Below are 26,328 nucleotides of genomic sequence, written 5' to 3' on the forward strand. Positions count from 1 at the left end.
CATTGTTATTTTTAAGAGATGAGTTTACTTTTCTCCTCAGTTCTTATTTTCACACCATTTCAAACTTTTCTCTTGCCTTTGAAGCTCTGTGTTGCTCTCTTTGTATCTGAATAAAGAAATTACAGTTGGCCCTCAGTATCCATGGGGGATTGATTCCAGGACCCATCATCAATACCAAAATTCCACTGATGTTCAAGTCCCTGGTATAAAATAGTGTAGTCTTTGCATATAGCCTATCCACATCCTTCTATATACTTAATTTTATTTTATTTTATTTATTTATTTATTTTTTTTTTTTTTTTTGAGACAGAGTCTCGCTATGTCGCCCAGGGTAGAGTGCAGTGGCCGGATCTCAGCTCACTGCAAGCTCCGCCTCCCAGGTTTTTACGCCATTCTCCTGCCTCAGCCTCCCGAGTAGCCGGGACTACAGGCGCCCACCACCTCGCCCGGCTAGTTTTTTGTATTTTTTAGTAGAGACGGGGTTTCACCGTGTTAGCCAGGATGGTCTCGAACTCCTGACCTCGTGATCCGCCCGTCTCGGCCTCCCAAAGTGCTGGGATTACAGGCTTGAGCCACCGCGCCCGGCCCCTTCTATATACTTTAAATCATCTCTAGATTATAATACCTAACACGATGGCAATGCTATGTAAACAGTTGTACCGTATTGTTCAGGAAATAATGACAAGAAAAAAGGCTGCACATGTTCGGTACAGATGCCACGTTTTCCAACTATCTTCAATCTGTGGTTGCTTGAATCCACTAATACAGAACCTACAGATACAGAGATCCAACTTTACATACTTCCTAAAATTTTGAACAGCACTTTTAAAGAAGTGAATAAGGCAGTCAAAAGTATGAACAGCTGGAAATAACACTAATTGGATGGAAATAAGCCTGAAATTCATCAGATGTTAAAACCTACAGACATGGAAAAGCTTACATGGATAATAAGTAGGCACCAGGGTTAGACTTTCCTTTCAGTTAGTTCCAAATTCTAGGGGAAGTTTAAACTAAAGGGAAGAAATTAAGAAAACAGTAAACACAAACTGATGTCTGAACATTTTTTAAACGAAAGTGAAACATTACTAATTCATGCATCCTTGCTGAGCTGGCTCTCACTCTGAAGATCATTTCTAACTTTCTTTGGCCTGGTAGATTTTCTTAAATGTTATCCTCAATTAGGTTACACTGTGATTTTTTAAAACTTACCTTTATAAAAGCATAGCCAGCACCATTATCTGTAATGGTGACACCAAGTGAATCCTCAGATTTATACACATTCACTTCTTTTTTGATTCCTTTCACATGGGCAAATATGAAATCTTCTAGTCCTAGCTGTCCTCCTAGGAGTCTTTCCATGTCAATTCTAGGTGTGTTTAAAGTGCAATATAAGATCTGCAAAGAAAAATAAAATGTCAGGTCCATTTCCACTTGGAATACATCTGACTGTTAATTTATTTATAAATATTTATTGACTGGAATACTCCTCAATTTACAATGTAAAGAGTTACATCATAAAATGTGCTTTTATGTTGGCTAGAGAGATTCTGGGACACAGTTTCAGACAGTAGCATTAGGTAACATGTATTGAGGGTTTCCTGTAGGCCAGGCTTCACGCTAGACAATTTATATCCCATTATCTCACTTAATCTTTACAGTAACTTTATAAAGTTCATTAGTATCACCATATTACAAATGAGGAAACTGAAGCCTGGTAAAAATAAGTAATTTGCCTAAGGTCACACAGCCAGTACTTGTCAGAGCCAAGGATTTGAGTTCAGGTCCCACCAATTTCAAAGTGGTTTATGCCAAGGGACCTGACATTTTACAAGCTGAAATCAAAGGTTATAGTCCCAAAGGTCTGCATCATGCACACACTACAATGAAAATATAGGCAAGCCTATATTTGAAAGTTGGTAAATATATTTTTTAAATATAGACAAATTTATTTATCTTGCATTATAGTGACTAAAAAAAAGCAATTTAATTAGTGAATGAGGTGTTAAAATCAGTTTTTTTTTTTTTTTAACTAAAATGAACTTTAAAGACTATTAACCCAAGCCCTTAATTTTAAAAAAGGGGGATGGGGGTCATGGAATTGAGGTCTGGAGATTTTAAAACAACTTGTACCAATTCGTGTGACGGCAAAAAGAGAGCAAAAAAGAAACCAAATGGTAAAAAGTTGTGTGGGGATTTCAAAGGGGCTTTTTATGTACAGCAAGTCTTTCTTTGACCTCATTTTCCTTCAAAAATATGACTCATTTGACTAAAATGTGCAGTGCTACTCAAGTTTGTCAGCCATAATCTGGGTAACTTGTGGGGCCCAAATTACAGAAGAGAAGCAGGGTTGAAAAGATACCATCGGTTAAGAAGCGAAGTTCAACAAACATGCATTGAGTAGTTTCTATTTAACAAGCCAGAAAAGGGCATTTTAATATGGCTGTTTCATGCCAAAATGACTAAATGAAATTTATCAGGTAATGTCCACCATAGACATTGCAAGCCTCTTCCTCCATCCCGGGGTCCTGACCTCAGGCCTCACTCTCAACCCTCTCCCAGTATCCTGGAGTTTCACACCAGTCCCAGTTCCTACCAGAACCTTGATTGAGCCTTAACACATCCATAATCTGCATCCCGCTCAGAAATAGGGTGCACTTACTACTTACTGAATGGCTTTTTAGGCCATGTCAAAATGTGTCTGAATCAGAAGAGCTTCATAAAATAAAGCTCTCCCTGCTATACAATCAAAGGTTAAGAATGTTCAGCCAAGCTCAGAGCAAATCCCAGAGGTGTGTTAAAGGAGCTAGTGATGAGGACAAAAAAAAGGGCCACTGGCTACAAAATAGTGAATGCCTACAGGGAACAACTATGGCCCCCACCTTGTCCTCTTTTCATCCCAGTCTTTGTTGAGTCTTCAATTTAACCCTTTATGTTCCCGGCAAGTGCAAAATACATTCAGCTTTGTGAATAATAAGTTTTTGCACATATTCTCCAATGTAAAAATGATATTGTTTTCAGGGGGAAAAAGTCAGTTAAGTCAAGAATGGTGCATATTTCTGATCCTGACTGTAAAATCAATGGCATATTAGTTTGCTGACAAAAATCACTGTGAATGGGTAGAGGGGAAAGGGAGTATGTGTAGAAAACAGCTTTTCTGACTCTCCTTCACAAAATGTTGGGAAGTAAGTAGAAGAAACAACGTTTTCTCCTTCTCCGTTTTTTGCCAATGAGTCTCTCCATGGTATTCATAGTGGGTCCCAAACACCACCAGTATAAAAGCAATTTACCCATTAGCTAGGAAAAAAAAAAAAAAAACATTAAAATACAATGATGGTATAACAGGATAGAGAAAAACAAAAAGGAAAAAAAGGAAATCTCACACAAACTGAACTTCTAATGACCAAGCCTCTTCCTTTGCTTCCTTTCTTTCAACTTTTTACATGCTTCACTACAGAGCAAACATTAGATTTCCTGCAGGTAGAAGAACCCTTTTTCCATCGTGCTTCCTCCTGTGCAGAATAACATTCCATTCTAGACAGCCAAAAGTTGGCAAGCAGGGCATCAGTTTCTTTTTTCTGGAAGGAATGGAGCCAGCTATATCTTTCAGTGAATGGAGCTCCATGGGAAGCTGTTTTGAAAACCTGTAGGAATGTGATAGCCACTGCAAGGTAGAATAAGAGCAGCAGGTAACTAAAGCTCCACAACTTCAGATCAGTTCTTCACAGGAGAATAAGAAGCTATCACAGTATCAATGCACAACTATCAGCAAATATACCTCTAAGTATATGATAAAGGTCTAGAAATTCAAGCATCCTCAAAGATTTTATATTTTGAACTGCAAAATAAGGAAGTGATACACTAGTTTCTAAAGAATGCAAAGTTCCTGCTCATCCGCTCATCAAAAGGCAATGAACATTTAAATCAAAAGGAACCTCAAGAATCTACTGTGAGCTTTCATACCCTCCCTCATACTCATATGACAGAGAAGAAAACAATAAAATTAACGGTGAAGTGGCCATATTATCAATGCTCCTCTAAGAAATATTTGCTTCCAGAATCTAAGTACGCTACACAACAGGCAGTGAAGGGCAGCATTTAACTTTTTTTTTTTTGTGTGTGTGTGTATATATATATATATATATATATATATATATATATGTGTGTGTGTATATATATATATTTGTATATATACATAAAACACTCTCTGATGGACAAACTAAACTAAATCAAAAAAGATTTGGAAAGTAAACTCATAACAAGGTATCACAGAACATAAGGAAAAGGACTGATTCAGTAGATGTAATCTTAATGATGTTTTTCACTGTAAAATGAAATCCTTAACACCTTCTGGGGTAATCTGCATTTGTTGCTTTACTGCCATCATTGCCTATTTCCACAACTGATGGAGAACCCATGACTATTTCATTTTCTAGAGCATCACTGCCCAATAGAAATACAATGTAAGCTAAATAATTTTAAATTTTCAAATAGTCACAGCAACAAAAGTAAGAAGTAGCTGAATTAATTTAATTTACAATTATATAACCCAGTATATCCAAAATATTGTCATTTCAACATATAATCAATATAAAAATTATTAAGACAGTTTACATTTTGTTAATTAAGTTTTTAAGATCCAGCATGTATTTACCCTTACATCTCGTCTCGATTTGGAAGAATCAGCTACATTTAAAGTGCTCAGTATCCAAATTCGGCTAGTGGTTACAATATTGGGCAGTTCAGTTTTAGAAAGTCATGTCTTTAGGCTGGGCACAGTGACTCATGCCTGTAATCCCAGGCTTTGGGATTACTTTGGGAGGCTAAGGCGGGCAGATCACCTGAGGTCAGGAGTTCGAGACCAGCCTGGCCAACATGGTGAAAACCCATCTCTAAAAATAAAAAATAAAAATCAGCCAGGCATGGTGGCAGGCACCTGTAGTCTCAGCTACTCAGGAGGCTGAAGCAGGAGAAAGGCGTGAACCCAGGAGGCAGAGGTTGCAGTGAGCTGAGATTGCACCACTGTACCTCAGCCTGGGTGACAGAGCAAGACTCTACTTAAAAAAAAAAAAAACTTTTAATAGGTAGGGATTTTGTCTTATTAGTCTTATTTGTCTTATTGCAGGGGTCCCCAACACCTAGGCTGCAGACTGGTACCAGCCCTTGGCCTGTTAGGAACCAGGCTACACAGCAGGAGGTGAGTGGTGGGCAGGCAAGCATTACTGACTGAGTTCAGCCTTCTGTCAGATCAGCAGCGGCATTAGACTCTCATAGGAGCATGAACCCTAGTGTGAGCTGCACATGCAAGGGATCTAGATTGCCTGCTCCTTATGATAATCTAATGCCTGATGATCTGAGGTGGAATAGTTTCATCCCGAGACCATCCCACTTGCCCCAATACATGGAAAAATTGTCTTCCATAAAACCAGTCCCTGGTGCATAAAGATTGGGGACTGCATGCTTATCACTCTGCCTTATCTATATGGAAGACAGACTAATTAAAGGAGAAAGCTATTGCCCTTTAGGGCCGGAAGATGGAGGGCCCTGAATTGTCATTATTGTGCTAGACATCAACATCTTTGGTATCTATTCCCTTTTCCCCTAATTTTCCTTGGGAAACTTCTCTTCCCCATTTTAAGCCATATGGTAGCTTGAGTGGGAGTGACCACATCCTCAGGTTTAAATTGCTTAATGACTACCAATTTAGGCCAAGAAAATCCAAGAATGAACTTATTGGGGGTTTGGGGAAAGAATTCTCTTCTCTTTTCCATAGAAGCTACCAAATGGTGGTTCTCTCTCCCTCACTTTTTCTAAATTATATGAAGTCTAAAATGACTGCAGTTATCACTGCAAACATTAGAAGAGTGGTCCTGGCAACAACGCTGACATGAGGAAAGCAGAGCCTCCAGCTCCAGTCTTACTTCAAGACAGTCAGGGGTGGACACTGGAAATTGTCCACTCTTTGCCCCTCTTAACACAATTCCCAGATGTGTACAGATTGCAAGCACCTTGGAGGAAAATGACTCACATCCCCTGTTCCAGGCATAAAAGTGAACTAGCCTAAGTGGTGGTTTAGGTGTAAGCATGTGGCCCAATGCCAGCCTATAAGACATAGGAGGAAGATGCCCAGGAAGCTCTGGAAAAGATTTTTTCACGCCTAACAAAGAAACACAGAAAGAGATGGTCCCTTTCTTCCTCTGTATGTTGCTTTATCTGTGTGTGGTCTAGGAATTTCTACCACCATCTTCCTGCCAGCTGAGAAAGATACCAAGAATGGCAAAGCAAAAAAATGAAATAAACCTAAGTCCTTGGTGACATCAGTGAGTTGCTCAGTTAACCAATTTGGAGCCCACTCTACCTCTATTATTTATTTTGAGACAGGGTCTCACTCTGTCACCAAGACTGGAACACAGTGGCGTGATCATGGCTTAATGCAGCCTCAACCCCCCCAGGCTCAAGTGATCCTCCTGCCTAAGCCTCCCTAGTAGTTGGGACCACAGGCACACACTACCACACACAGCTAATTTTTTTATTTTTCACAGAGACACGGTCTCATCATGTTGCCCAGGCTGGTCTCAAACTCGTGGGCCTAAGCGATCCTCCTGCTTGGCCTCCCAAAGTGCTGGGATTACAGGCACAAGCCACCAGACACAGCTATCTTTTATGTAAAATAATAAGTCATCTTGTTTTAGCCAGTTTGAGTAAGTAGTTTTCTGTTACTTGCAGCTGAAAACACACTATCTGATACACAGTTCTATCCCAGAATGTTTAGTTACATGAGTCAATAAATTTCACCAAGTCATCCTGGGTTGGATTTTCTGTTACTTTCAACTAAAAGGTTCCTAATTGATAGAATCATTATGCCTTGTATCTTTATAATTCTTCATAATTTAAAAGTTCTTTCTGCCTACCATCTCATTTTATCCTTTAAAAAATATCTAAAGTACATGGTGAATTGTGTTTCTTTTAATACACTGAGGTATTATGGCATCCTAATTTCATATTCTATCACCCCTAACCAAAATTTCAGACAATCCCTCCTCCTTACTTCCAATATCAGTAAAATAAATAAATTGATAGACTAGAACAGTCTCATATTTGTAATGTGTTAAATAGGAAGAAGAGAAAAAGAAATGTAAGAGATGAAAATAATGGATTAAGAGTTAAGAGTTCTGGATCTAGTTCCAATTATCTCAGGGGGTTTAGTTGAGTCATTTGGCCTCCTTGATCCTTATGTAAATTGTGGAATTATTAAAGTTTGGTCTACATCAAATGGTCATTACAAAAATGACCATTTTTGTAATGTATAGTGTATACTTTTTAAACTAAAAAGCTCTCGGGAGGCTGAAGTGGAAGAATCGTTTAAGGTCAGGAGTTCAAAACCAGCCTGGTCGCCTCAGCGAGACTACATCTCTTAAAATAAAACAAAATAAAAAATTGTCTGACACATGCCTGTAGTCACAACTACTTAGGACTGAGGCAGGAATATTGCTTGAGCCCAAGAGTTCAAGAGTGCAGTGAGCTATGTGCTATGTGCTACTACACTCTAGCCTGGGTGACAAAGCAAGATCTTACCTCTAAAAAATAAGTAAATCAATAAAAAGGCTCAATTTAAAGGTTTTTATTATTATTCCTGCAATACAGGGCTTTTTGAACAATGATATTTATATTTATGCTTGAAAGCTTCTTAAAGTGCATGAACTTTCCTGAAGTATCAGATTTTGCTCCTTTTTAATATCATAACCAGGATAGACTGCATTTCTCCTCATAAAAAAATTATCCTTCAACTTTTGCTGTGGTTGAAGGATAACTTGCAGACAATTTTCTTGCTGTGCATTTATATTAAATTGCTACTTTCTTCAGTATTTTCAAATTCTTACCATATGGTTATGATTATTCATCATTGAAACTCAATATGGCTAGGAAGATAAAAGTATGAACTATCGCACAGAGCCATTAATATCAATTAATATTGCTTTTTCTCTGGTGGCACCATTATATACCCCACAATGTGCTTTGTGAATAGCATTAAATAAATCATTTGTCATTAGCGTTTCAAAAGATATTCTGGTCCACAAACAGGTTAACAAATCTCTCCCAAAACACATCAAATTCATGTTTAAAACTCCAGGAAGTCCACTGCCAAGTTTCTTTTGTTGAATGCTTTCCTTAAACAGGAACTGAGCTGGCCAAAGATTCTACATGTTCCAAAGATCTCTGAACAAATTATGGGCTTATGCAGCTAGAGTTACATTATTTGTATATGTGATTTTAAATATAAGCAGTATTATTATTTTTATATGACTACCCTCCTACATCTCAATCTACCACCAAAATTTTGCTTACTTTTTTATACTATATCTCAAATAAACATTATAGAAATATCAGCCAATGTCATTATAGAAAATAAAGAGAAAGTCCGGGTGTGATGGCTCACACCTGAAATCCCAGCACTTTGGGAGGCCAAGACGGATGGATCATTTGAAGTCAGGAGTTTGAGAACAGCCTGGCCAACATGGTGAAACCCCATCTCTATCTAAAAATTTAAAAATTAGCCAAGTGTGGTGGCGTGCACCTGTAGTCTCAGCTACGCAGGAGGCTGATGCAGGAGAACTGCCTGAACCCAGGAGGTGAAGGTTGTAGTGAGCTGAGATCGGGCCACTGCACTCCAGCCTGGGCAACAGAGTGATACTCTGTCTCAAAAAAAAAAAAAAAAAAAAAAAAAAAAAGGCCGGGCACAGTGGCTCACGCCTGTAATCCTAACACTTTGGGAGGCCAAGGCGGGCGGATCACGAGGTCAGGAGATCAAAACCATCCTGGCTAACACAGTGAAACCCCATCTCTACTAAAAATACAAAAAAAAAAAATTAGCCAGGTGTAGTGGTGGTGGGCACCTATAGTCCCAGCTACTTGGGAGGCTGAAGCAGGAGAATGGTGTGAACCTGGGAGGCAGAGCTTGCAGTGAGCTGAAATCGCATCACTGCATTCCAGCCTGGGCGACAGAGCGAGACTCCATCTCAAAAAAAAAAAAAAAGAGAGAAAAGAAACCATACTTTCCTCAGGAGTTAGTACCACATATTTATACATAAGAAAACCACCTGGATTCTGGTTCCTTTGTTAGTGACTAAGGTTTTATGTGGGTTGTTCTTATTATCTAAGTCTCAGAGACTTTTCCTCAAAGAGAAAAAAAAAATGATTATTTGACCTCCATCTAAATTACTGTCCTTAAAGTTATAGGAATTAAAAACAATCTGAAACTAAGAATAAAATAATTATGGGGGAGAAAAAAAATAGTCATGTACCCTAAGTGCTTGAAGAGAAAGGATCAGCTCTGCCTAAGCCACAGGAACAGAATCACATTGCTCAAAACTCTTCCAAAAAGCTCTGAGTGTCTCATGCTACATAATCATCCCCAAAATATTTGGTAAATGTGTCATATCAAGGAACTTCTAGAACTCAAACTAGTCTTCAATTACATGCATAGGCTGGGCAACTGCTTCTCTCTCTTATCTGTACAGTTTGGATACTGGCTCCCACTTCCAGTGAAGTGCTGTATCGTGTAAGCAAATGAGCTGGGGAGAGGAAGGTCAGCAAGGATTTTTTTCAAAATCAACATTAAGGTCCAAGAAACAATGATTACTCAACATACCAACTACTTTCATGTTACCTCATTTAATTATCAACAACAATTTTATGTGAGATGTATCATAATACCATTTTTTATAGATTAGAAAACAAAGGTTTAGAGGGGAGAATGGCTTGTGTAGGGTCACATATATATAGTAATTGATGCAACTGAGACTCCAACCCTGGTTGTCCAACTCCAAGGTGTTTTCCCAGCAATGCCTCTCTGACACCTATTCTCTGTGTGGGGACGTCTAAGTTACTGGTCACTTCCTAATGCGTTAGCTGAACTAAATCCTTGTGAGTCAGGTCATGAAGACAAGTATCAATATGCCCTGTGCAGAGAAGAAAACCAGCTCAGACATGTTAAGTGATTTGTGTAGGGTCACATAGCTAGTGAACGACAAAGTCAGAACTAGAATTCAGGCTTTTTCTAACCCATGGTACTGTAGCTGTGATGTAAATATAAACTCAGCTTTGAATTTAAAAGTTTTAGAAGACAGGCATGACAGCACACACCTGTAGTCCCAGCTTTTCAGGAGGCCAAGGTGGGAGGATCATTTGCGCTCAGGAGTTCAAGACAGCCTGGGCAACTCAGTGGGACCTCTTCTTTTCTTAAAAAGAGGAGGAGGAGGAGGAGGAGGAGGAGGAGGAGGAGGAGGAGGAGGAGGAGGAGGAGGAGGAGGAGGAGGAGGAGGAGGAGAAGAAGAAGAAGAAGAAGAAGAAGAAGAAGAAGAAGAAGAAGAAGAAGAAGAAGAAGAAGAAGAAGAAGAAGAAGGAGAAAGAAGAAGAAGAAGAAGAAGAAGAAGAAGAAGAAGAAGAAGAAGAAGAAGAAGAAGAAGAAGAAGAAGAAGAAAGAAAAGAAGAAAGAAGAAGAAAAAAGAAGAAGAAGAACAAGAAGGAAGGAGGAGGAGGAGAAAGGAGGGGAAAAGGAAGAAGAGGAGGAGGAGCAAAAAAAATCTTTCTAGAAGTTTTATACTCTATGTGGAGCCAAATACATTGTGTTCATTTAATAAATCCCTCACTTTCTAAAAGGAGCAAGACAGTTTGCATAAAATAACTATTTATAATTAGATTTTAAAAGCCAAACATATTATACAGTAAAAATAGCAATAACATATTATTTAAGTTATTATAAATGATTTTAAAATTTATTCCCACTAGTTTTAAAAATGACTAGTTACATTTGTTTCTTTGTATTATAAACACAGTAATTTAAAATCTCAGCCTATTATTTTCCCAGTATAATGCATGTACTAAATTTCTAGGATTTGTTTTTAAATATGCATCATTTTATATATACAGTGCCTTTGACTTCATCTTGTCAATAGCTACAGTCATCTAGAAACAAGTTTCACAGGCTGGAAAAGATATAAAATTGGCGTCAAGACAGGTATTTAGAAACATGATACCGTATGCTCTATTTAGACCTTCATGAGCATATTGTATAAAGCCCTGTCCTGAACTGTGTAGAACTTTCTATAAATGATTCACTTCTAAATTAGCTGCCCTGGGTCAGCAGTGGCAAGCCTTAAATAAAAGGTGAATCATCACTCTTTGTACTCTTCTCCAGTAGAACTACTTTTTTCAGTATTACTAATGCATAAAATGACAAATAAGAATTCTATCCAAAAAAAGAAAAACAGTCAAATTCATATTTTGAATCTACCAAATGACTTCCCAGAATAACCAAAAGAACATTTTTTTTACTAATGCAATCTAATAAAGGGAACTGTGTATCCAAGAAAATCAAAATCCCAAAGCAATCCTTGAGACACAAGAAAAGGATAAAGAATTGGAATAGGTATTGGTCTTGCCTTTGTGGACATTACACAAATACTAAACCAACAAATAAAATAAATCAAATGCATACAACCATATATATATCATCCTCTCCCACAATCTTTTTACACTCAGAGGAGATACCTGAGCTTAACCTAGTCTAATAATGCTGCAACATTGCATGCCAATTTGAAAGACATCATAAATCACTGCTATTTCCCCGTCAGGTGCTGTTACATTTTCCATGCTTTCTGAACCACTTATCTTCTTAAAAGCCTCCTCTTGTTTAACACTAAACATGGAAGAGATTCTAAACAGGCAAGGAGAGACTATAACAGGGGACATTGTATACGCTGGAATAGGATGGTTTATAAAACATCATAATTATACATTATAATTATTAGTAAAGAGATTAGTAGATTAAATGTTCCAATTTACCAAACAAATATACAAATATAACTTGTAAAAGATTGTCATTAGACCTCAAAAGGATTCTTAAACTTTAAAATTTGTTGGGCAGAAGTTCACAGAGCACTGTGTTCATTTTGGCCCACGAGGCTGAATTCTAACCCCCACAATGAAATGTCTGAAGAGAGTGTGACATTTAAAAACCACCCAAATGAATCATGGAAAATTGGAAAGCAAGCATGGTGAGCCATTCAGGTGTCAAGAGGGAGCGATGAGGGAAAACAGTCTATTCCTTACTACGCCCTACGACAGGAATTCTGACAGAAAGAGATGAGCACTCTATGGGGAAAATATGGACCACCTGAGAAAATATCAAACATCTTGAGAGAGAAAGATGTTTTTTCTAAACTAAAACACTTAAAAGGCATCATAAAAATGTACTACAGGGGCCGGGCATGGTGGCTCATGCCTGTAATCCCAGCACTTTGGGAGGTTGAGGCAGGCAGATGACCTGAGGTCAGGAGTTCAAGACCAGCCTGGCCAACATAGTGAAAGCCCATCTCTACTAAAAAATACAAAAATTAGCCAGGTGTGGTGGCAGGTGCCTGTAATCCCAGCTACTCAGGAGGCTGAGGTACGAGAATCGTTTGAACCTGGGAGGTAGAGGTTGTGGTGAGCCAAGAGTATACCACCGCACTCCAGCCTGGGGGATAGAGGGAGACTCTGTCTCAAAAATAAAAAATTAAAAAAAAAATAAAAAAGTTCTACAGGGTTCCCTAGATGAGGGGGCCAAATGTTTTGGGAGAAAAGGGTGAAGGCAAATTCACTGACCATCTTAGACACTTAAATTATTCATTAGGAAGTTTAAGAGCATAAGAAAATTCACCTATGGGTAGGCCTGATAGGATTGAATCTACAAGTGAGGTTAGCCCTCAATCCGGAGTGTGTGTGAGGATTCTGCTAGGTTCAGACTTTTCCATTTTGAACTATCTCCTGCCCCAGGGATAGAGTAAGCCCAGGAAACTGCGACTAGGAAAAGGTGAAGAGCAGCCAAGAACAGAATTCTGTCACAGACTTGGAGATACCCAGGCATTGCCCTGGCTGACTGACCTTTGCTCAGAGTTATTATCAGCTCCCTGTTCCCTACTCTCACCAAGCAGTTTCTTCCAACTCTCTGCTTGCGAACATCACCGCCATTCCTGCCTGTAAGACTCCCAGTGCTGGGGGAGGCAGAGCACTTAGAAAAGAGAGGAAGAGGACCAAGCAGGGGCAGGAGCTGAAGAAGCTGACAGGCTACCATGGGACTCCATCCTCAACTCCCAGGAATGTGTCACCAAGCCAGAGCCAGGACGAGGAGTACCAGTCTCCTGGCTCCAGTCCAGGTGCTGACACTGAGCCCTTGCTACCTGCTTCTATTTTTATGAGCACACATACTCCCTCTCCCTAGCTTTCCACAAATGCCTATAATGTAAAATCTTCCTTATTGCCCAGGAAAAGGGCTTATATATTGTTGGCAATTAATAATTATACAATAAACTTTCTCACATTATATTTTTCTTCTTTCTCCTTTTCTAGCAAGCAGTTTGGTTATAACTGGGGTAACTCTAGGTCTCAGTTTATCCCTGTTGTTCCAGAGAAATTATAAATACTCTTTCACTCTCTGAAGCATCTAGGTTGGTTTGAAATATCAATTATATGGTAACCTGTTTATATTAAGCTGATCAAATAAGAATGCTCCCATTTCAAGATGCTGAGACTAAGACAGCATGGGATAAAAGGAAAATCATGTGATTTGGATGTTGAGGAAAGGCAGTGGCAGAGTTATTCTATCCTGTGGTATTGAAGTCCTCTTCCCCACATGCCCCAATCCTGGGCTTCTTGGGAGAAAATACGAGTCCCCACAACTTGAGCATAATGACCAAGATTCTAGGAGACTTAATGAGTATGGGGAGAGTTGGATATCAACTCTAAATGTTCAGTGGGGGAAGGAAGTAGAATAACAGAATTATATGCTGAAACAAATTCTGTCACAGGTACTCTCTATGCCTAGAAATACGACAGAAAGAACTACGTGTATTACTAAAAGGTTATTTTTGGCTTAGAAGAATAAGCATTGACAAATGCAATACAAAACAATTCTGAATAAATTGGCATATGTATTATTGCCCAAGTTTAACTGAAATGCTCACTTTAGTTGACTGAAATTGCTTATTAGGTTTATGCTAAATTTGATTGAAATAGCCCTCATCAGAAGAGTCCGGGCTAGTTACTATAAAAGAATCCATGCAGGTAGTTTAGACTGAGGACCATCCACAGAGAGCCCGGGTTAGTTACTGTAACAGAATTCACACAGGTAGTTTAGACTGAGGACCATCTACGGAGATAGATGTTAAATTTGTTCTTATTTTCTGAATGTAGGCAAAGGGTGGGAGAATGAAAACTGTACCTGGTCTAGAATAGAAAAAATATAAGAAAATTTGAGGCAAGGCTCCATGGCTCACGCCTATAATCCCAGCACTCTGGGAGGCTGAGGCAGATGATCACAAGGTCAGGAGATCGAGACCACCCTGGCCAACATAGTGAAACCCTGTCTGTACTAAAAATACAAAAATTCGCCGGGCATGGTGGTGGGCACCTGTAATCCCAGCTACTCGGGGGGCTGAGGCGGGAGAATCGCTTTAACTAGGGAGGCAGAGGTAGCAGTGAGTTGAGACCACGCCACTACACTTAAGCCTGGGCAACAGAGCAAGATTCAGAGAGAGAGAGAGAGAGAGAAAGAAAAAAGAAAAATTTGCAAAAATAAGTGTCATCCGGCATCTTTTTTGAGGAAAAGAGGAGTAACATTTATTGAACCATTGTACCATTGTTCTGGACACCTAACATGCTATTTCATTTAATTCTCACAACAGTCCTATAAGGTAATTCATTGTACATTTAATCAGTGAGAAAATGGCTAGAAGGAGTCATCTCCAGGAATCAAACCCAGGATAGGCCACCCTACCCTGAAACCCTCCTCCCCATCTGATCTCAAAGCCTATGCTTCCCTATCATTCCACCCTAACTTTTGCACCTGCTATAGGACTCTATAAACCTGTCAAATAGTCACAGCAACAGGTGACATTTCAAGATATTACAAAAGCTTGAGACATCATACATTTTTCTAAAATCACTACTCAATTTTACATATTTTTTTAATTTAAAGTTTGGGGTACATGTGCAGGTTGTACAGATAAACTTGTGTCATGGGAGTTTGTTGTACAGATTATTTCATCACCCAGGTATTAAGCCTAGTACCCATTAGTTATTTTCCCTGATCTTCTCCCTCCTCCCATCCTCCACCCTCCACTTGGCCCCAGTTTCTGTTGTTTCTCTCTATGTGTTCATGCATTCTCATCATTTCGCTTCCACATTTAAGTGAGAATATGCAGTATGTGGTTTTCCGTTCCTGCACTAGTTTGCTAAGGATAATAACCTCCAGCTACATCCACATTCCTGCAAAGGGCATGATCTTGTTTTTTTATGGCTGCATAGCATTCCACGGTGTATATGGAATTTACATTTTCTTTTCCAGTTTACTACTGATAGGCATTTAGGTTGATTCCATGTCCTTGCTATTGTGAATAGTGCTGCAATGAAAACACATGTGCACAGGTCTCTACAGTAAAATGATCTATATTCCTTTGGGTATATATCCAGTAATGGGATTGCTGGGTCAAATGGTATGTCTCTTTTTAGGGCTTTGAGGATCACCACACTGTCTTCCACAATGGTTGAACTAATTTACACTCCCACCAACAGTGTATAAGTGTTCCTTTTTCTCTGCAATCTTACCAGCATCTGCCATTTTTTGACTTTTTAATAATAACCATTCTGACTTGTATGAGATGGTATATCACTGTGGTTTTGACTTGCATTTTCTAATGATCAGTGATGTTAAGCTTTTTTTAATATGACTGTTGGTCACATGTGTATCTGCTTTTGAAAAGTGTCTGTTCATGTCCTTTGCCCACGTTTTAATGGAGATGGGCTTTTTTTTCTTGTAACTTTCCTTATAGATGCTGTATATTAGACCTTTTTCAGATGCATAGTTTGAAAATATTTTCTCCCATTCTCTAGGTTGTCTGTTTACTCTGCTGATAGTTTCCTTTCCTGTGCAGAAACTTTTTAGCTTAATTAGATCCAGTTTGTCAATTTTTGCTTTTTCTTGCAATTGCTTTTGATGTCTTCATCATGAAATCTTTGCCCATTCCTATGTCCAGAATGATATTGCCTAGGTTGTCTTCCAGGGCTTTTATAATTTGGGATTTTGTTAAAGTCTTTAATTCATCTTGATTCAATTTTTGTATATGGTGTAAGGAAAAGGTCCAGCTTCAGTCTTCTTATATGGCTAGCCAGTCATCCCAGCACCATTTATTGAATAGGGAATCCCTTCCCTATTGCTTTTGTCAGGTATGTCAAGGACCAGATAGTCATAGGTATGCAGCCTTATTTCTGAGTTCTCTTTTCTGTTCCATTGGTCTATATACCTATTGTTGCACCAGGACCAAGTTATTATGGTTACTATAGCCTTATAGTACAGTTTGAACTCAGCATGATGTCTCCAACTTTGTTCCTTTTGCTTAGGATTGCCTTGGCTAGTCAGGCTCTTTTTTGGTTCCATATGAATTTTAAAATAGTGGTTTTTTAAATTCTGTGAAGAATGTCCTTGGTAGTTGAATAGGGATAGCACTGAATCTATAAAATGCTTTGGGCAATATGGCCATTTTAGTGATATTGATTCTTCCTATTCCCATTTGTTAGTGATATCTCTGATTTCTTTGGGCAGTGTTCCATGGTTCTCCTTGTAAAGATCTTTCACCTCCCTGGTTAACTGTATTCCTGGGGTTTTTTGTTTTGTTTTGTTTTGATGTGGCAATTGTGAATGAAATTGCGTTCCTGATTTGGTTCTCAGCTTGACCATTGTCAGTGCATAGGAAGAACATCACAAATTTAACAAGCCAAACACATGTTCTACTCTTTTGATTACAGTCCTGTAAGACTGATCCTGGGCAACATAGTGAGGTCCTATCTCTACAAAAATTTTTAAAAATTAGCTGGGTGTGGTGGCTTGTGTCTATAGTCCTAGCTATTTGGGGGCTGAGGCGAGTTTAGGAGTTCAAAGTTTCAGTGAGTGCCCGGCACGGTGGCTCACACCTATAATCCCAGCACTTTGGGAGGCAAAGGCAGGCAGATTACTTGAGGTCAGGAGTTTGAGACCAGCCTGGCCAACATAGTAAAACCCCGTCTCTACAAAAACACAAAAAAAGTTAGCCAAGTGTACTGGCATGTGCCTGTAATCCCAGCTGCTTGGCAGGCTAAGGCAGGAGAATCGCTTTAACCCAGGAGGCAGAGGTTGGAGTGAGCTGAGATTACGCCACTGTACTCCAGCTTGGGCAACAGAGCGAGACTCCATCTCAAAAAAAAAAAAAAAGTTGCATTGAGTTATGCTTGTACCACTGCACTTCAATCTGGGTGACAGAACGAGACCCTCTCTCTAAAAAACATTTTTAAAAAGATGGATCCTAAAACTAAAAGTACAAAACCAACAGGAGGTCTTTCTCCTTGTTCACCCTCTTATTGTTTCCCATCCCCACTCATTCCCGCACCTCCCTTTTTATCATCTTCTAACTTCACAGTGTAGGACAATTACTTAACCTCTAGCATCCAGGTATAAAGCAGTGTTGCTGGAGGTGAGAGTCAATACTGGCTTCTAAGGAAAACAGGCGGAAATATCAAGGGGTCTCTTTGGTTGTTAAAATGATTGTATGGCACCACTGGCGTTTGAGGGAAGCAGGGCATGGGTCAAGGATTCTGAATGAATTGCAATTCTTGAGAAGTCCAGCTTGATGAAGAACTGCTTTGCATTCCACATGATGCTCAAATGTCCTATTAGACATTCGTGCTGGAAGGATGGGGGAAAACTATTACTATTTAAGCCTAGCCCCAGTTCTGTGTTACACACACAGTATTTTTTATTCTGAATTTCTATGGGCTGCAATTACCATGTAAATCAAAGGAAGACTGTACTTTGGTATGCAGTGCCTTTCCAAGAGTTATTTATCATTTCAGAAAATCAAGTCATTGACAGCAATGCTGCCCATGTTATTTGGATTTGTAACATAAAACCTTTATATCAGTCTGCTTCTGTTGTTGCACTGTGGTAATTCTATGAGCATTTACAAATATTAATATCTCTTCATTTAAAATGTTGAATATGAAGAAAAAGAGACAAAAACAATCAAATGAATCTCTTTTTTTTTTTTGAGACAGAGTCTTGCTCTGTCACCCAGGCTGGAGTGCAGTGGCACAATCGCAGTTCGCTGCAACCTCCACCTCCCAGGTTCAAGCAATTCTCCTGTCTCAGCCTCCTGGGTAGCTGAGTAGCTGGAATTATAGGCATTCACCACCATGCCCAGCAAATTTTTGTATTTTTAGTAGAGATGGGTTTCATCATGTTGGCCAGGCTGGTTTCAAACTCCTGACCTCAAGAGATCTGCCCGCCTCAGCCTCCCAAAGTGCTGAGATTACAGGCATAAGCCACTGGACCTAACCTGAATCTCATCTTATTCTTACTCTTTTCAAATCCAAATGTGTTCACTACAAGTAGATACAAGCATCTGCTTCATGTTTTTTGTTTTGATTTTTTTGTTTGTTTGTTTGTTTTGAGATGGAGTTTAGCTCTTGTGGCCCAGGCTGGAGTGCAATGGCGCAATATAGGCTCACTGCAACCTCCATCTCCCAGGTTCAAGCAATTCTCCTGCCTCAACCTCCTGAGTAGCTAGGATTACAGGTGCACGCCACCACGCCCAGCTAATTTTTGTATTTTTAGTAGAGACGGGGTTTCACCATGTTGACTAGGCTGGTCTCAAACTCCTGACCTCAGGTGATCTGCCCATCTCGGCCTCCCAAAGTGCTGGGACTACAGGCATGAGCCACCACACCCGACTGCTTGATGCCTTTTAAGAAAACTTATCCAAATACTTGGATATTAAAATCCATATTTGTTTCTCTCTAATATTAGAGTTAAGGAATTAATTATGTGTATAGGTCAAAAACATTGTTTAAAATCCTATTTCAGGACAGTAAAGATGGTATCACAAAATATTTGTTATTAGAGAAAGCCTTTGGATCTGCTAAGGTTAAGAATCACTTGTGTAAAGGAAAGAATACAGACTTTGACATCACATAGACCTCAAGTCAAAGATATCCCTCTGGGTTGTGCAACTTGAGTAATTTACTTTTTTACTCTAAGCTCCAGTTGCCTCTTCTACAGATTATAATAATTTCTGGGGGTTCTGGCAAGAATTACCATTTCAGTTAAGATAGCATAGGTTAAGTGGTAATAGTTGTTCAACAATAATTCCTTGGCCAAGCACGATGGCTCATGCATGTAATCCCAGCGCTCTGGGTGGGTGGATCACCTGAGCTCAGGAGTTCGAGACCAGCCTGGGCAACATGGCGAAACCCCCATCTCTACCAAAAATGAAAAAATAAAAATAAATTAAAAAATTAGCCGGGCACTGTGGTGCGCGCCTGTGGTCCTGGCTACTTAGGAGGCTGAGGTGACAGGATCACTTAAGCCTGGGAGGTGGACGTTGCAGTGGGCCGAGATTGTGCCACTGCACTCCAGTCTAGGGGACAGATTGAGACCCCCTCCCAAATAAACGAAAAAGAAAAGAAAAGAAAAAAACACAGTAATTCCCTTCTCCTCAGTTCTTAAGATATGCTTCCCTTCCTCCACCCACTTTTACATAGAGGCAGGAAAGTGAAGAAAGGAAGGGGAAAGCCCAGAGAACACAGAAGAAGGAAGGAAATAACAGGAATCATGACCAGCATCTAATACTCAACCACACCCAGAACACACTGCTAGTATCAAATGTGAGAAGCTTCAGGTGGTTAAATTAAGGTTCTGGCCCTGGATCATGAGGGACACACTGTTAACACCAATTATACAACCACTACTACATTAATGAAATATATGGATATGTAAACTGTTTTAAGAATACACAATTATCATTTCCTCAACCTTGTTACTGTGTATCCCTTTAAGGCTACTTTAACACTGTAATTTAAGAACCTGTGACTTTTATAGACTGAGATGTAGGGCCTGGATTTTAGTCATCCCTCTCCATGTGCTTTGATTTATCTCCAGGGAGATTTTTATACACATAGCAAATACACATTCTGAATGCTTGAGTTCTTAAGCCTCTTAGCCACAACACTTACAGAGAGTCAAATATGTTTCTAAAAAGCAAACATTCAGGCCGGGCGCAGTGGCTCATACCTGTAATCTCAGCACTTTGGGAGGCCAAGGCAGGCGGATAACCCGAGGTCAGGAGTTCAAGACCAGCCTGGCCAAGATGGCAGAAACCCTCTCTCTACGAAAAATACAAAAATTAGCCGGGCATGGTGGTGTGCACCTATAATCCCAGCTCCTCAGGAGGCTGAGGCAGGAAAATTGCTTGAACCTGGGGCCTAACTCAGTGTTTAAAATTAGTGTAAAGAACACTTTATTATAAATTAGCCGGGTATGGTGGCTCATGCCTGTAGTCCCAGCTACTCGGGAGGCTGAAACAGGAGAATCACTTGAACCCTGGACACGGAGGTTGCAGTGAGCCCAGATTGCACGACTGCACCCCAGCCTGGGCGACAGAGGGCGACTCTGTCTAAAAAAAAAAAAAAAAAAAAAAAATTCTACCACTGACAAAGCTCTAAGTCCCTTCAACTTCCCACTCCACATTTTAATCACCCAAACCTCAGAATAATTTGCACACCCCAAACAGCAGGGCTAGAGTTTCTGAGATGAGTAATCAAGGCCAGTTTCTTGGATCCCAATTCAGACAAGCAGTGACAGAGCCATCCACCTTCAGTTGGCTTCCTCTTTTCTTTGAGTGAGCAACTAGCCCAAAGGTGTTTGCTAGTTACTTCTCTCTGAATAAGCAGCATCAAGGAACATGTTTGGTTATGTCAGGTGATGGATGTTTACACTAAGGAGACACAGGGAAACAAAGGCAGCACAGGAAACCCTTTCAGGAAACAGACTTCTTAGAAATTATTAAAATTTGGTTAATCACCATTAAAGACACAGTGGTAGCTCTCCTTGCACAAGGACTTCCTGGTGGCCCTATGAGACACTGCAAGGATACAGTGACTGCCATTCCCAGGCCTCAGCATTTCTTTCTTTTTTTTTTTTTTTTTTTTTTTTTTTTTTTTTTTTTGAGACGGAGTCTCGCTCTGTCGCCCAGGCTGGAGTGCAGTGGCACAATCTCGGCTCACTGCAAGCTCCGCCTTCCGGGTTCACGCCATTCTCCTGCCTCAGCCTCCTGAGTAGCTAGGACTACAGGCGCCCGCCCCTGCACCCGGCTATTTTTTTCTATTTTTAGTAGAGACGGGGTTTCACCATGGTCTCGATCTCCTGACCTTGTGATCCGCCCACCTCGGCCTCCCAAAGTGCTGGGATTACAGGCATGAGCCACCACGCCCGGCCAGCATTTCTTTCTTACGGCTACTCCTCTTCTTCTCCCACTACCAACCATACAGAATACGATATGCTCCTGAGTTAAAAAAAAAAAAAAAGAAGAAGATAAAGTGGGGGCATATACCCACACAGATATGAACGTTTTACATACATACATACATACACACACACACACACACACACACACTCTTACAAATGTATAGAGTATTTTTCTGGAAGGACAGTAAAGAAAGTGTTTACAGTAGACAGTTCTGGGTGGCCCACATTTTTTGGATGTTTACCATATAAAAATTCAATTTATATACCTTACTTTTTCAATTAAAATAATCATTTACTGTGTAGCTCCACTGTGGACTTCAGCTTTATAGAGAGTCATTTCTGCTAGTAACTTCAGTAAATGAATGCAACACAAAAGCAAGAGATCACTTTCCTTTGGTAACCTCTGGTCAAACATTATGGATGCCCTCATTAACTGAGAGCCAACAGGTTAATGGGAAGAGGAGGACTTGAGAGGTAGGTTGCAGTTAACACTGAGATAAAATCAAGAGATGAAAGAGGTTTCGGTTGGCTGCAGTGGTACACGCCTATAATCTCAGCACTTTGGGAGGCTGAGGTAGGAGAATTTCTTGAGCTCAGGAGTTTGAGACCAGCCTGGGCAACATGGCAAAACCCCATCTCTACTAAAAACACAAAAATTAGCCAGGCATGGTAGTGCGCACCTATAATCTTAGTTACTTGGGAGGCTGAGGTGGGAGGATTGCTTGAGCCTAGGAGGTTGAGGCTTCAGTAAGTTATGATCAGTGAGGGTCTCAAAAAAAAAAAAAAGAGAGAGAGATGAGACAGGTTAGATTAGCAATAGATCTTACGAACTGATTATAGCCCACCTATATCCTTTACCCATAAAGCTTTGAAACAACTATAAAAGAATTCGTGTGATATCACCATCCCAAATTTCCAAACATTACATTTGATGTCAGAAAAGCAGAAAATATACTTTAGCTTCTAAAAATTCTTATTTCAAGTTTATACTACTATGCCTTACTGAATTATATTCATAGAATTCTATTTTCCAAAAGTTCTCATTAAGTTCAAAAATACAACATCTTCATTTTCTATCTCTAATTCATTATCAGCACTTCAGTTTTAAACTCTCTGTCTAGCATGTCTCTAACAAGAAGTGATCTCTAAATGACTTTATTTATTTTTTCTTTTTTTCTTTTTGTTACTGTTTTTTGGTTTTTTCTCACTCTTGTTGCCCAGGCTGGAGTGTAGTGGCATGATCATGGCTCACTGCAGCCTCAACCTCCCTGGGCTCAAGCAATCCTCTTGCCTCAGCCTCCTGAGTCCTGTCCAAGCTTCAACTTGGGACTACAGCTGGGACTACAGGCACACATCACCTGCCTAATTTTTGTATTTTTTTGTAGAGATGGGGTTTCACCATGTTGCCCAGGCTGGTCTTAAATCCCTGGACTCAAGTGATTCACTAACCTTGGCCTCCCAAAGTATTGGATTACAGGCATGTATGTGCCACTGCACCCAGCCTAAATGACTTTAGATACACCAGGGTCTCTACCATTTCAAGGATTTCTATAGTCAATCCACTTGCAAAACACTGTCATAGTCATTGTTGTATGTCCCTCAATACTTTGTACATAAAGATGACAATGGAATATTTTTAATTGAATGCACAAGCTCTAGAGGAACATTCAAGCTAGAAAAGACCTTGGATCTCTTCATTTAATTCAGTGGCTCCCAAACACACAACCTACCAATGGATGACAGGCCAGCCGCCTAAGTATATCAGGGAAGCTTTTAAAAATGACAACATTCTCCGGCCCTAGTCAACATCTGTAGGGGTGGGGCCCAGAAGCCTGTGTTCTTTAAAAAGGTCACCAAGGTGATTCTAAGAGGCAAGTGGCTTTGGGAACCACTGGTCTAGTTCACCCACCCCAACAAGAGGGAAGACTTGCCCAAAGTTGGATAGTGAGGAGGACAGGGCAGCAAAAGGATCAGTAAAGGACAAGGACAAAATGGAAGCCATTTGGCTTCTTCGGTTATAAATGAGCATTGACTATAATAGTTAGAACGTTATGAGTTATCACAGAGTCCCTTTTTATCACAGAATAACTGATGAATAGTTTTTGAAAAAACATACCAGCATTTTTTTGAAGTATACATCTTGGAATATTGGTCCACAGAGTGTTTGTTATGCAGGAAAAAAGGGAGAGCTCCATACTCAAATAAGTGTGGGAAATAATAAGCACCAAGATTCTTGGATTTTTAGATTTTTAGTGGACTTCTCACAGACTTTAATATGTATTATGAATTTATAAAATACAGTTCCCAAAGTTATTTGACAACTGGAGGCATTTTTTCTATAATATGTCAAAGGGATTCATGTTGCTTGGAACACATTTTAGGAAACCTGCACTAGCTTGTCAAATTGTTTGTCACTGAACTGCACTTGACTGGAGGATGGGGCTATGTCATCTTCACCTTTAAGCTCCCAGCATCAAGCACAATGCTGAACTCCTAATAAGTGCTCTGAGTGAATCCTTCAGTTAAAAAAAAAATCAGTTAAAAGTAACTAAAGGTGAGTTGTCTATTTGGTAAACAGGTTCAAAAGTTAGAATACAATGAAGGCTCTTCCAATTCTAGAATTATAACTACCATTTAAAAAATACCTACTATGTGCCAGGTACTGATCTGACATACATGATTTTTCATGTACCCCTCACAACAACCTTTTGCGATGAGAAGTATCATTAACCCCACTTTACAGATGAGGAACAGAAACAAAGAGCAGCCAATAACTTGCCCAAGGTCTCACAGATAGTAAGTGGCACTCCTAACCACTAAGCTATACTATACTTCAACGCTTCCAGACAGAAGGGAGGTTTAAGAGTATATGACACAGAGGAGGTATTAAGAGTGGCCATAGAAATGATGGAACATTTTCCGGCAAAAAGCATAAACATACTTGTTTTCCTCTTGCTTAGCAAAAGCTCCTAGGTCCTTTCTTCTAGGTCCTTAAGGCAATGAAATGTGCATATAAAAAGAAAACTTATATTTATAAGAGTTCAGAGAATAACCCAACAATGTCCATTGCATCCAGTCTCATTGACTCAAGAAGTGCCCATCTCATAGGATGCAGGACTAGAATGTAAGCTCCATGTGGCCAAGGATTATTGTCTGTTTTATTCATTGATGTATCCCAAGATTTGGGGCAGTGACTGGCACAAAGCTAATAACCAATAAGTTTTCTAATGAAGAATAAGATTGAGCATGCCTAATCTACCTTCCATTTTAAAACTGTATTATAATCACTCTTTCCAGTTATAAATTTGTAACATGTACAAATGATAAAAGTAAACTTTTTTGACATGATACACACCTTTTATTAGAGGGTTTTTAGTTCTTTCTTCCCAGTATTTGGTTCTTTATACACATAACAGGAAGAAATATCTCTACAGTGATTTCTTTTGAAAAATTAAAATTCCACTAGTAATTCTAAATTCCCTGACTTGATCATTACATATTGCATGCCTGTATCAAAATCTCACACATACCCCATAAATATGTACAATTACAATGCATCAAAAAAATTCTGCCAGCATTCAGATGTAGGAAAAGCACATCTGGCTCTGCTGAGGGTATAGCTGAGAGGGTTTCTTAGGGATGAAGGGCTCACAGATAGTCCCAGCCATACATTCAGAGGGTTACAAAAAAAACACAGTTGCTTCACTGAACAGACAATTGAAACAAAAAACATAGAAGAGACTTTTCAAAATGGGCTGGAGTCTATTCCAGTAGAGAGAACTGATGATATTTTAAAAGGTAAGACCCCTATTTTATCTGTTGATTTTATTCATTCAATATAAAATTTTAACTACACTTTTGATATTGTCTCATCAGGGAAAAAAAAAATCAAACCCCATCTGATTAAACCTAGAATACAACTATTAATTTATAGGAAATACAGTGACAGGGGATGCCAAACTAGACTACAGGAATGCAATCAGCAAAAAACAAACCGTGAAACACACAGGGTAAAAGATCTGGCTTCTTCAACAAATACACTGGAAAGAGAACAAGACGAAGGGGAATATATAGATTAAGAAAGACTCAAAAACATATTTAAAAGAAGTCTGAATTATGGTGTTTAGGAAAGCATATAAATGATAAAAAACTATATAATGGGATTCATTACCATGAAAGTCAGGACAGTGGTTACTCTTGGGTGCAGGCGGAAAGAGGCACATGGAAGGTCCTCAAGTGGCTGATAAAGTCTATCTCCTAACAGAGGTGTGGTTACAAGGGTGTTCAATTTATCCATTAATTTACACATTTGTTTTATGTGCTTTTCTCTACTTGTGTTATATTTAATAAAAATTTTGTTAATGAGGGAAGAAAAGAAATCTTGGCAAATGTTGATAACTGTCAAAGCTGGGCACATGGAGTTAATTACACTATTTCCTTGATTTTGCATGTATTTAAAATTTCTGTAATAATTTTTTTCTTTTTTTTTTTTGAGACGGGGCTTTTGTCACCCAGGCTGGAGTATACTGGTGCAATCTCAGCTCACTGCAACCTCCACCTACCAAACTCAAGCCATACTCCCACCTCAGCCTCCCGAGTAGCTGGGACGACAGGCTCACACCACGATTCCCAGCTAATTTTTTTTTTGTATTTTCTGCGGAGATGGGGTTTTACCATGTTGCCCAGGTGGTCAAGAACTCCTGAGCTTAAGTGATCCTCCTGCCTCAGCCTCCCAAACTTCTGGGTTTACAGGCGTGAGCCACCATGCCCAGCCATAAGCTTTACTGCATACTAACCGCCAGTCTTTGCCCAGAGTGGCTCTCAATCTTATGGAAGAGACAGACATTAAAGCAACAATGACCATTAAGTCTGATAAGAGTCATAGAAGTTTAGAGGATAGGCACAGAACCCAGTCCTGACGTAGTGAGGAGGCTTTAGGTAATGACTCGCAAGTCCTGCAG

The 26,328-nt window shown here is 39.5% G+C and overlaps 1 protein-coding gene across 3 annotated transcripts in view; it reads right to left on the minus strand.

Annotated features, from left to right (window-relative positions):
* The window catches only part of LOC105482690 (GIPC PDZ domain containing family member 2), a 102,736-nt gene that overhangs the window by 68,186 nt on the left and 8,222 nt on the right, over positions 1-26,328 (minus strand). For 2 of the 3 annotated variants that reach the window (XM_011742942.3, XM_011742944.3), the window contains exon 2: positions 1,210-1,395. In XM_011742942.3, coding sequence (XP_011741244.2) covers positions 1,210-1,395 — 186 coding nt within the window. Of the gene's footprint in view, positions 1-1,209; positions 1,396-10,140; positions 10,226-26,328 lie in introns of those variants that run through there. The other variant, XM_071090751.1, reaches the window with a different exon arrangement.

Source organism: Macaca nemestrina, chromosome 1 (assembly GCF_043159975.1).
Source record: "Macaca nemestrina isolate mMacNem1 chromosome 1, mMacNem.hap1, whole genome shotgun sequence".
In the NCBI taxonomy this organism is placed as follows: Eukaryota; Metazoa; Chordata; class Mammalia; order Primates; family Cercopithecidae; genus Macaca; species Macaca nemestrina.